Raw genomic sequence first — 12,901 nt, forward strand, 5'->3', positions numbered from 1 at the left:
GCGGTGTCCAGTGCATTGCAGTGTACAGTGCATTGCGGTGTCCAGTTCGTTACAGTGTCCAGTGCATTGCGGTGTCCAGTGCATTGCGGTGTCCAGTGCATTGGTGGCCAGTGCATTGCGGTTTCCAGTGCATTACAGTGTACAGTGCATTGCGGTGTCCAGTACGTGTCAGTGTACAGTGCATTGCGGTGTCAAATGCATTAGAGTATAGTGCATTTTGATGTCCAGTGCGTTTCAGTGTACAATGCATGACGGTGCCAAGTGCGTTAGAGTACAGTGCATTTTGGTGTCCAGTGCATTAGTGTACAGTGCATGGTGGTGCCAAGTGCGTTGGTGTACAGTGAATTGTGGTGTCCAGTGCATTGCGTTTTCCAGTGCGTTAAAGTATACAGTGCACTTTAAATATTGCATTGTTTTTTTCCTGTTTTTTTCCACTACAAATAAGGTGTGCATAGGAATTTGTTCATATTTTTTTCACACTATAGTCTGGCCCCCCAACACGGTCCGTGAACTGAACCCCTGTTTAACAAGTTTGAGGACCCCTTCCTTAAAGCTCTTTACACACGATAATAAAATCATCCGAAAATGTTCATACGAGAAGTAATCGTCCGATAATCTGATCGTTAGTACACAGCTTTCGAGAGCCAATCATGACGGTTCATGCAACAATATCCAAAGGGACAAATATGAGGATTTTTCTCAAATGATACCAGAACTAATAATTTTCATTTAAAGACTACAGTAGTCGTCTGGGAAAAAAAAAAATCTGAAGACCAAGACCACACATACTCCGAAATGAAAGAATACATTACATAACTTACAAAGTTGTATTCTGCCGTACAAAAATTTTTGTAACTTTAGTAAGCTCTTAATTTTCGATTTGAGACTAGCATGCAAGAAAAAAAATGCAAACAATCATTCGTCCGATATTCTCATAGTGTGTATGATGCGGTTTTGAAGCTAGCTGAAAGCTCTGCAAATGCTTTACCAAAGCTTGCTGTATACAAACTGAAGCCACTGTGAACATAGCATTAGAGTGTCAAAGACGATGTTTATGCATGTGTATGCATTCATGCACCTGTTTGAATGTGGCTTGGCATTTAAATAGTATACTCCTCAGGGACAGGGACTGGTATACACGTATCTATCGTTATGTGCTAAAGAATATGTTAGACTTTTCTCAATTAATCAAGTATTTTTTACACACAGTGCTTCGTATCTTACCTGCGCTCTGTTTACCTTATGAAGAATAAGGAAGTGTTTGATGTCTCCAAACTGCCTCTTGCAGAGTATTCTCGGTAAGTATTTCCACTATGAAGAATATAGCTGATTCCTGGTGCATTTGTGGCTGTAATTACTTATTCAAAACCATGATATGAAAGTAAGGCTAAAGTGTTAATGCAAGGATAACTAACTGGTATTTTTTAGCCACATACAGATCCTTTACTCCTTCGTTACAGCCCTCAACCTTATCTCTATTCATACTTTCATTTGAATTTAGCTTTAAACAGTGTATATTTCCACCTAATAACTTTGGTGGATGTAAAAAAAAAATAATTCTGAAAGGATTAGCAACGATAATCAAATATACTAAATCAATTAATGTTGGCAATATTGCTAAAATGTAAAATTAATTTTCATATTTCTGTCATAAATTGCACCCTTTAATTATTCTGCAAATCTGCATGAAAAAAAAACTCATGATAGGCGACAATGTACAGCACAGAAATAATTACATAAATAGAAATCCTTTTACCATTAAAAACAGTCTTTGAGCTCAAGTCAGAGACTTTGCCTAGGCTGAGATGATGTCATCCTGAGGTGATGTCATCAGTCTGCCACATACACATTTCCTCCATCTCCTTTCCCCAGTGATCAGACTGCAACATTGTAACTTTGTTCTATTTCACAATATTGGATTCTGACACACTGGGCTGTGTCTGACATTGTGAGCACAACCAGAACTGCACAGGCACCAGGAATTGCATGAATGTATTTTCACTGAGCCAACATTTCCATCCAGAAAGTAGATTGTGATCCTGGATGATACCTGAGCAAAGATGGTCTGTCCTTCTGGAAAGAAAAGCAGATTAAAGCGGTTCTTCACAATAGGAGATAAAAGTGACCTTTCCAAGGGTCCAGTGCTGTCCTCACCTGGGTTGGTTTTTAGCCGGTGTTCGGCTCCCCAGTGGGAAGCAGTCAGTGACTCCTTGTGGCTTTACTTTAATTTGTTGTCCAAAACCTCCCTCTTTTTTGCCTTTTTTTTCATCATCTACTTGTCACTTGTTTTAAGGGTTTTTTTTTACTCCAAAAATAGTAGCAGGAACTTAACCATGACCCCACAAACCTCTTGTCTCCCCCCCACCAAACACACACACACACACACACAAACACACACACACACACCCCCCCCAATCTGCATCATATAGTGGGTCGAATTTTACTAACTGTGGGAGGGTCTTAAGGGGCAGTAAATACCAAGAGTACATTACAGACAGAGTGCGGGGTGTGCTAGGTGCAGAGTTCAGGGGTGCACTACACAGAGTGCAGAATTCAGCCTTCTTCCAGCTTCTTACCTTTCTCATCCCTCATCCACATCTCACTTTGACTCCTCTTCAGCTATGACCTCTGCATGCAACCTCCCCCTCCTTAAAAGCTTCACCAGTTTCCACGTCTTACTTTTGCTTCTGTAGTAACCTGAAGAACACATTACATACAGAGTGCAGGGGTGTGCTACGTATCGAGTGCAGAGTTCAGCCTTCTTCCAGTTTCTTACCTCTGCATCCACATCTCACTTCCACCCCTCTGCAGCTATGACCTCTGCATGCAACCTCCCCCCTCCTTAAAAGCTCCACTAGTTTCCACGTCTTACTTTTGCTGCTGTAGTAACCTGATGAACTTAGCCGGCTTAAGTACCTTCCATTACACTGTAGGTGGCTCCACCTCTTTCACTTGCAGGTGGATCATCCAGTGGGGATGTCGGCCACTGCACCTCAGGCACCTTGTGTCTCCCTTGTCCCCATATTGCACTCTGGGAGTTGCTTGAAGACAAGCTGCCTCTTTAACCGCTTCCCATCCACCCTATAGCAGATACGCTGCTACAGGATGGCACGGGTGCACAAAATCATGTGTATAAATACGTGATTTTGCAGTCCTGGGTAGAGGGTGCGCGCGCCCTACCTGTTCCGCCATTCGTGTCCACGGCTTTCAATCACCGGGTCCAAGCCAGTGATTACTCGCCGGCTCCCAGCTGGTGAATTCCAAGCATCTCCGACAGGGGTGAGAGCTGTTGGTAAACAAAACAGTTCTTCTCCCTGTCAGCTCATGCACACTGCTTTGCATGGCTGTGCACATCATGCCCACCGCAGTCCCACTGTAAGGTGCTGATCGCTGCCATTACTAGTAAAAATTAAAAAGCTGGTTATCACTGAGACTAAAAATGGTGGCACATCCAAAATTGTAGTTGTCACCAGAACAGGAATAGAGGTAAAATCTAATTGGGGCACTTGTTCAAATGGCAATGTCTGAGAATTTACCTTCTGTGAGATTTCCTCCTCTTGGTGTGTAGACAGGAAGTGAAGGATATCTGCCCAAAGAACTTAGACCTGTTGTGTTTTCACCTTTCCCTACCTTTCTTTAACATTTTCTGTTCTAACTCAGTTGGGTATTCTGATCGCACTTGTGTAAGCTGTGTCTTGGAAATGTTATAGATGGGCAACATCTATCCTAATATTGATCGATTGTTTCAAAGTGGTAATAATGACTGCAGTAGGGAACAGACCAAAAGATACACCCTGTTTCTTTCCAAATAACTGTTCAGCGCAATTGAGGTTTATAGAAACGTGCTTTTGTAGGTCTCACAATATTACAATTGTAAGCAGTACATAGACAGGATAGTTTCTTATAAAGGTCTAAAGAATGCAAGTATGTGGCAGAAGAGTTAGTATAATGCCAATGATGCTGGTTCAGAGTTTAAACTTTATTTTATAGCTGTTACTTCTGCTTCCTGACAGTAGGAACAGTATATGAAATAGGGCCCTTTCATAAGGGCAGACCGATCGAGTCCACTTGTCCGTTTTTCAGACAGACATGATCGGGTGATCCATTGTTCTCTATGGGGAGGCAGATGTAAATGGACACGTCTCTGTTTACACCTGTCTGCACTTGATCCAATCCTCTAAAACCAAGACAGATGGGGGATCCGTCTCCCATCCCGTGATAAGATCGGACGACAGTCAGATTTAAACTGATAGGCGGTCTGTTTACATTAGACCGCCCCATAGAGAACAGCGGACTGTGTCTGTGTCTCCGCAGAAGCCGAGCGGACATGGACCTGTCATCCCTGGAGAGAATCCCCAGCTGAGCAGGCAAATACGCTTGGCGGAGTCCGCCTGTGTGTAAGGGGCCTTAGCAGTGTGGCTTTTTCTTCCTACAAAGAAATTGTGGAGGAAAGGAGTTGGAACTTGCATGTAAGGCATGTTGCTTCTTTCCTCTTCTATGGAAAAGACCAGAGTAAATAGGAGAGTATCTTAAGGGCAGCACAGTTGCTATGTGGGTAACACTTCCGCCTAACAGCACTGGGGTCATTGGTTCGAATCCCAACCATGACACTACGTGCCTGGAGTTTGCATGGTCTCCCTGTGCCTGCATGGGTTTCCTCCCACACTCCAAACACTTGCTGGTAGGTTAATTGGTTCCGGTCTAAATTGACCCTAATATGGGTATGTATGAATGTGAGTTAGGGACCTTAGATTGTAAGCGTCTTGAAAGGTAGAGACTGATGTGAATGTACAATATATATGTGTAAGCGCTGTGTAAATTGACGGTGCTATATAAGTACCTGTAATAAATAAAATAAACAAATGTTCAGGATCTGTGACATAGAACTGACTGACATCTAATGGCCATATCCATGGAATGCAGAGCTGCCTTCCACTGATGGAGAGACTGGGCTGCACTGTGAAGGGTGGTTGTGGGGTGCAGGACTCTTTGGAACTATGGTATAGGATAACTAAGTAATAGGTGCATTTCTCACAGGAGGGTATGAAATGCAATAAAAGTATACTTAACCTGAAAGTGGAACTCTGAGCAAGCAAACCACTAAATACACAATTGAAATACATTTGAATATATATAATGTTTACATTTTATATATGTTTTATCTGCTAAAGGATCGTGATTCTATACAGCCACTCTTGCAAGTTATGTGGTACCCCTTTGTCTTCGTTCAGTTTTTCAGCTTCCTCTCATCTTAAATTCTCCCTTCCTGCTCACAGTACAAGAAAGAAGAAGCATATTCTCTTTGTTGGGTTTGTTATCTAATGAACAGGCAGGTTAGTAGATGAGCATTAAAACTTGTTTGCGTCACAGACAGAAATAAATCCCATCCAGGAGATTATCACTTAACTTCTCTGCGATGTTTGGGAGCTGTTGTCACCGAGACTGGAAGGCACAGCTAGCAATTAAAACATTGAAGAAGATGTAACCTTTGTCACCATTGAAGTGATTTTCCGTGACTTGCTGTACTGACAGAAATCCTGATTACATGATCAGGAACCACTCTGGCTCATGATTGTTAATGGAGATAGGAGCTGTCACTGACATCCTGGCCTGTTAGCTAGGAACCGTGAAAGTGTTTGGAGTGACCTGTCAGAGGGTAGGGTGTAATGTAGGTTAATGTTCCCTCAGTACAGGGCATTGTAATGCTATGATATATGACCTTATTAAGTAGATTGTCTATAGTTTTATACTTATATTGAACATTTTGTCACTGTCCAGGTCATTGGGCCTTGCCGTTGCCCCCAGGGTCCGTTTCCTCCAGAAAGCACAGAGTTCTCAGCCTTTAGTGTCAGGACCAAGTGAAAAGCCAGCAGAACCAGATACTGACAGTGATGAGGAAATCAAGAACTTCAAGGCTCAGCTTGGCGGAAGGACATCTGTTGAAATGGATAAGGAGGGGAGTGTCCACTCCAGTGAAGAAGACAGTTCAGAGGATGAAGAGGCTCGTGAGAGACTAAAGGCCAAAGATCAGTCCACATTTCTATTTACAAATGAGGAGGATGATGAAGATGATGACGGCCGAGATGTGGAAATTTTTACAGTGAAGAGGCGAGATGTGTTTGGGGTGAATGAAGGCGAGGCAGCAACAGTAAGTTCCAATATTTCATGCCTGAATTTATTGTGTTCCTGCTTGATAGATTATACCGTTTCCCTTTGTGATTTTTGTTTACCGAAACACTTTTATTGAATTCTTTCAAATGTATATATTTGCCAAGTGACTGCAATTTATTATTCATTCATATCCAGAGAGAGATATAAGAGGTTGTCTCAGCTCACATCACAGAATATTACTAAACACAAAAAGTTGTTGATATACATTGTTTGGTTGTTATTCAAGCTGAATTCCAGGCATAAAACTTTCCATTTCAATATTTCCACAGCAATATCAACAAATAATATAAATTTGATTTGTGTGCTAAATGCCTTTGCAAACTTGAATATTACCTTGTAACTGTAGTGGTGACATCATCATTGAGCTGTACCTAGTCTGTACAGAGAGCAGAGCTGTGGGAGGGGCCCAGCAGGTTCACCAACTACAGGCTTTCTATAGAAAACTAGAGGAAGGGGGGTGGATACAAGACCAGTCTCGCTACACAGGGAAGGAGAACGGCAGCGACTGGTCGTTACAGGAAACTACTGCAAAATGTTTTCGTGATGGATCATTGTATATGTGTGGAAGAAATATACAAAGCACATCATGATTCAACAAACAATACACATCCCTCTTGTATTTAAACAATATGTATTTTTCCCCAGAGTTTTTTTTTTCTGAGGTATGCTATCTTGTAGCTCCTTTAAGAATATTCTAGCTGGACTCCAGCCAGATTTAAAAGTTTGCTGTTTAATGCCCAGACTAAGTTCAGCAGCGTCCATATAATTTGCCTACCTAAATAATTTTTATTTTTTTGTAAGGACACTTAAAGCAGAGTTCAATCCACCCTGTTAAAAAATAAAAGTCAGCAGCTACAAAAACTGTAGCTGCTGACTTTTAAAAAACAGCCACTTACCTGTCCCTCGGTCCCGCGGTGTTGCCCCCGCAGCCCGTTTCACCGGCTGTCCTGTATTCCAGGAGGCCAGCGTTTTCAGTGTGGGCACCCGGCTTTGATAGCTTGCAGCTTCACAGATGGGTACCCACTGCGCATGTGCGAGTAGTGATGCACTTTATGAATGGTCGTGTAGTCTTCTGGGACCTGTCACGTGTCCCAAAAAGCTAAAGGGAGGGAGGACACTTTCCGCTTCCGATCGCCCGTACCTGTCAAATTTGGGTACCCGCTCCCCCCCACCCCCCAATGGTGCCAATCCTTAATGCGGAGAGGGGGAGCAGTCCTTAAAGTGGAACTTCCCTTTTTGGGTGGAGCTCCGCTTTAATGCAGTCATTTGGTACACTAATTTATTGAATACACTGCTCTGTTTTTTTATTATATGCTGAGAAATACAAAAAAATATGAAGAAAATTTTTTTTTTATTTTAAAATTAGTTTTATAGGTCAATTTTAATAAAATTAAGGAGAAAAACAAAACAAGCTTCACTTTATAATGCATTATGATTGCACTGTGTAAAATATTGCATTTGAATAAAATCCAGCTTTCCTTCTATTTTTTTTTTTTTTTTTTAATTTGCCAGTTAAAAGAGAAATATGGGACTTCTTTTAAAAAACTTGTTTACCTAGGTGGATGCTGCACCTAACCGATGCTGCATCTGTCTTCTGCCAGCTCTATGGCTAAGAACTGAGCGATCAGACACTGCTGATCGCTCAGTTCTTCCTGCCGCTCTGAGCAAAGAGCCGTGACAGTCATTCACCGCTGTCTGTTGTGGGCACATGGTCGCGATCTTTCCCCAGCCTGCTGACAGTGGGCTTTAGCTACAGGAGTGCAGAACGAACTATACTCCTGTGATCCACAGGAGAAGTACAGCCAAAAGTGCTAAATTCATAGGACACTGCTTTAGGGCTCTTGCTCACTAGAATGATTTACTGCATTTTAGAAGGACACAGGGGATGACAAATTTAATAAAAAGAAAACGTGATTTCAGCTCCCAGCCATAATACTAAACTACACTAATTCTGAACAGCATGTATAGAGTTTTCTTTATGTTCTGCTGTAATTCTGTTCCCTAAAAAAAAAAAAAAAAAAAAAAAAGATTACATTTATATCCTTTTGTTAGGTTTTAGTGAGAGCTGAAATATACTGTATGTGCGTAGATACAGCCATTGCTCCAGCTGCAAATATTTTGTTTGATCTCCACATCTGAGTCCTGGCTTTGCTTAAGAAAAGTTGTCTTGGTAATGAGGATGGTCTGATTTTTAGAATTTAAGCATGGAGCACATTAATTAATTACATTCAGAGAACATATTGCTGTTGAGCCTTACAAAGTATCTCCATTCTCTGGGAGGCACTGAATGAAAGAATGCCTTCTGTTTTCATTGTCAGGTCTCTGATAAATTTGCCTGTGTTATGCTGTGCTAATCATCTGTGGTTCTTCTTGCACTCGGAGTTACATTGTTAGCTAGGTTAAAAAAGACACCTGTCCGATGAGTTCAACCAGAATACAAAAAGGAAATAGATAAATAAAGGTTGACTTACAGTCAACTCTAGACTTTAAAGGTACTTTGCCAATTAAACCCTGTCACTCTGTGCTTCCTCTCCGTTGGAGCTTACAAAGGGATGACTTCTTCCTCAGGTGATTGTTTTTCAGGCCTGGAGATTGGCTTCTCAGGCCCAAGCACTATATACTGGGAGGAGGTCCACTAGTGTGACCTCTTCACTACCTAGAAGCACTAGCAATATACATGGTGGAACATACAGTTGTGTAAAAGTACACAGAGGAAATTGTTGCCTTTTTCAATACATTTGTTGGAAGTCAGGCAGCTTTTTTTTTACCCATACAATGTCTGCAGATAAATGTGATCTACCTAAATAAAAGCACAAAAATGTGCCTCTTCAATCAGTAAAAAAAAAAATAAATGTATCTATCTATCTATCTATCTATCTATCTATCTATCTATCTATCATGGGGTACTGTGGGAAAGAGTAACTGTTGCCCCCTTTTAGTAGAAATGACTTCTTGTAGTCATTTTGAGTACCTGCCTACCAGTCTCTGGCATCAATTTTTGACCAGTTGCCCATGCTAAAATTACTTTAGTTTCCTTGCAATCTGTTTTTTGGGTTTCCTTGCATGTGCTGCCAATTTCAATGGGATTTAAATCAGGCCTTTGGGCTATAAAATCTTTCTTTCTGAGCCACTCCTTGGTGGATTTATTAGTTTGTATTGTTTTGATGTTGGGAGACCCATTTCTGGTGTACAATTAGTGCATTAGGACTGTATACGTCTGTGTTTGGACCAAGTAATGGCAGGAAGCAGGGTACAGTGCTAACTTATGACAGTCCAGAGGCAGATAGCTCAGGAAGATTTCAGCTCACAAGATTTCTGTATCCGGATAAACGGCTATATATTTTTGCACCTGTTGAACAGATCTAATAAAATGCTTTTAATGGTGTATTTAAATCATAACTTCACTCTCTGTCTACATTGCCTATCTTAAATATTTATGCTGCTAGAATTATTAAACACATAAAAAAAAGTATGCCGCTCAATCAACGCCAGGAGTCAGATGTATGGTATGGCCTCAGTCGCCGCTCCAGCCACACCCACTGATGTTTTGCCCCGCCCAGTGGGTGGGTTGAAACCTGTCAGGATGTGGCTAGAGCAGTGGCTGAGGCCATCCCATTCTTTTGACTACTGGCGTCAGTTGAGCGACGTCCATTTCCCCATTGAATCGGCTGATGCTGGAATCGCTTCTGGATACCTACTCCTTCCTTTCATCTGCCGGCAAGGTGACTCCTTTTTCCCACTTTCAGCTTGGAGTGGCACCACAAGGTATCTTTATTCATAGATAGGAAAATATATTTACTTGTTTTATTTTTATTTCAACTAATCACACCCTCCTGTCTGCATGGCTAAGCTAAGGGTGGGTGGACTCCAGGAAGTAAATGCTACATGAATCATCTGCTCTTACTTAACCCCTCCTCCCTGGAGGTATTCCCGAGTGTAGCTTGGGGTAAAGTTTCAGCACCACAAGCGGTAAACCTTGTCCTACGCTCCCACGATGTCCCCCCTGCAGCGTCCCCGGCCATCTCCTCCGGCTGATGCCGGCATCTGTCTTCCGGGGTCCGTTCCCTGTGACGTCAGGATGTACGGGGATGGAACTGGCGGGAAATTTAAAAATGTCAAAAAGTGACATTCACTAAATACACTAAAATCACATAGTAAAACATTACTGTATCAAACCATTTCACATACATTTTGTCCCTAGTGCTCTGTCCTGTGCCCTGCCTGCATTTTTACTGTTCTTTCTGCCTGGAAACTGAGAAATGTCCATGGCGTCCAAAAAGCGTCCCTTTAGGTCAAAATCGGTTTTAGACCAGCTAGAGAACAGCGATGGTAAATTAGAATCACTTGCAGAATTGAGTGATAATGATTTGTGGGGAAATTCGTCATCAGACACTGAAAACGATTCTACGACTTTGCTCAGTAATGTGCAAACTTTGCGGTATATTTCAAATTTCAGTGTTTTTGGTTTGATTACATTATTGAATTAAATTTATTATTAAATTATTATTTTTTATGATTATTAAATTATAATTTATGAATTTGTGTTTCAAATTTTAACATACTCTTTACTAGACTCTTGTTTGGACAGATTTCAGTGAGTTATTCCTGAATATTACAGGCCTACAATAAAAAAAACTACATATTTCCATGTAAAAAAATGTACCGCTTTGAGCACAGAAATATGAACATAATCAGACCGCTAGGGAGGCTACAATGGCCACTGCCAGAAATGTTAAGGTGGTGTTTTTCAAAGTGATTAAATAACGTTTTGAATTTGTGGTACTCCGTAAGGGAGCAATAAGAGGAATCTATTGTTAACATACACGTTAAGTGTCAAATTAGAATATTTTTCTAGTATTTGGTCCTTTTCTACTTTTTTTTTTTTTTTCTTATTTTGAAACATTTTGATCTCATGTCTTGGGCTTATTTTATTAAGAAGTTTTTATACTGTGCATACAAAGTACAACAGAATTGGATTTTTCTCTTTAAGTTATCCTTTTCTTGCCTGAATTTCTTACTACTTTCAAGAGTGTAAATGTGTTTTATTACATGGTGAAATGTTATGGCTTGGCACGTAGTATCAGCGAGATGTCATTGTAAAGCTCGGGCAGGTTCATGCTGCTTTCCACTGAGCCAAATGTCCCTTTTCTCCTTTTTCTATATCCATTTTTATTTTTAATTTATAAGGTGTCATATTGATAGAGAAGACCCAGATGCCAATAATTATCACTTGGCTTCATGTTTTTTCTTAAAGCTGAACAGGCAGGCAGCTGCATATACAGCTCAAAGACCTTTTTGGAAATGGTTTTAAATGCGAAAGGGTTTGTTACTCTGCTAAGCCAGTCTTGCAAGCCAGAGAAGTAGAAGCAGTTGTTTTCTATTTTCATAGTTTTCATAGTTTAGTGACATCGGTCACTTACTGTGCTGTATCTATGGAAAGCAGCATTGTCACTTTAGGAAAGGACTACAGAGCACCTCCCCCTCCTTATCTCCATGACATGGGAGAGTTGCTTTTTAGTCTACAAAAATAGCTGACAACATTGGTAACCGAAAACACACCGAAAGTGGCCAACTTACAGTACTGCATATCTGCCAGGATCAACAGGTATTTTTCTTCCCTTCTCAAACAGAGATAACAAAGTATTTCCAATGGTATATTTAACGGACCAAAAGAAAATAAATGTTCATTGTTAGGGTTATTCACTTTAAAGGAAGGATGATGGACGTCAAAATAAATCATTGATTTTTCACTCTTCCAAATCCTACTAATAATACAACTGCTACACTTTCAGTATACATTATATCAAACATATTTTATATAAAAGATCCAATATGCATGTGCAAAGCTATAAAAAAAACCCCAAAAACAAACATACCCCATGCGCATTAGAATCCGATATCCACATGATAACAGTGGGATTATATTTCTATGCAAACAAAATATACAACAGCCTAATCACACAAATCCATAGGTCTCTGATTTCAACCTGTCATGTAGTTTTACTATTCAGAGGTCTGTCTTTTCAGTGGTATTTTACATATAACTGATCCCAAACCGATTTCTGTCCTCTGTGGTTCTCAAATCAGAAAGGCGCCCTTAGATCTGGCCCTCTTACAGAAAGGATCATGCGCTATGGTGAGTATCCTGTGGCGATGATGAATTTCACATGATCTACGTAAATTTTTAGCTCCATCTTTCTTTGGCACACTGCAGTTCTGCTGGTTACGGTCCAGTTCAGGAACATGGAAATGGCTCCTACCTTGGGCTTAAAGCTAAACTCCAGGCACCTTTATTTTATTGTGTAAATATGTTAGAATATAATTACTGTAACAGGTTAATTTTTTTTTTCTCCTGACAAGATTGAAAAAAAGATGATAGTTTTGTACTTGCACTGTACTTCTTCCCGCTATCCAGCACCAGCACTAAATCCATAATTGACACCAGTCCTGGTGTTGTGTTTTGGTCCCTGTGTGCACTTTGCTTTTATACACAAAAGCAGCTCTGGATGGTGCTGTGGCATTGCTTTCGTGAATGGGTAAAATGCATACATGGGAGGAGACATGACATCAGGGCTCATGACAGTTATAGCCTCAGCACTGTTGTCAGAGGTTTGGAAGCGCAGTGCATGTACTGTCACACAGTTATCAGATTAATTCCCTTTAGTATAGGCTCATACCTTCAGATGATTGGACACTGGCAAAACGTTTGAGGATATGTCCCCTGGACTTC

The 12,901-nt window shown here is 40.8% G+C and overlaps 1 protein-coding gene across 1 annotated transcript in view; it reads left to right on the forward strand.

Moving 5' to 3' along the window:
- DDX10 (DEAD-box helicase 10) overlaps positions 1–12,901 on the forward strand; it is a 301,809-nt gene that overhangs the window by 53,623 nt on the left and 235,285 nt on the right. The window contains exons 12-13 of the mRNA XM_089666084.1: positions 1,210–1,298; positions 5,779–6,148. Coding sequence (XP_089522210.1) covers positions 1,210–1,298; positions 5,779–6,148 — 459 coding nt within the window. The remainder of the gene's footprint in view (positions 1–1,209; positions 1,299–5,778; positions 6,149–12,901) is intronic.

The sequence above is a fragment of the Staurois parvus genome, unplaced genomic scaffold, assembly GCF_062004578.1.
Source record: "Staurois parvus isolate SC_StPar_1 unplaced genomic scaffold, SC_StPar_1.0 ptg000050l, whole genome shotgun sequence".
Lineage (NCBI taxonomy): Eukaryota > Metazoa > Chordata > Amphibia > Anura > Ranidae > Staurois > Staurois parvus.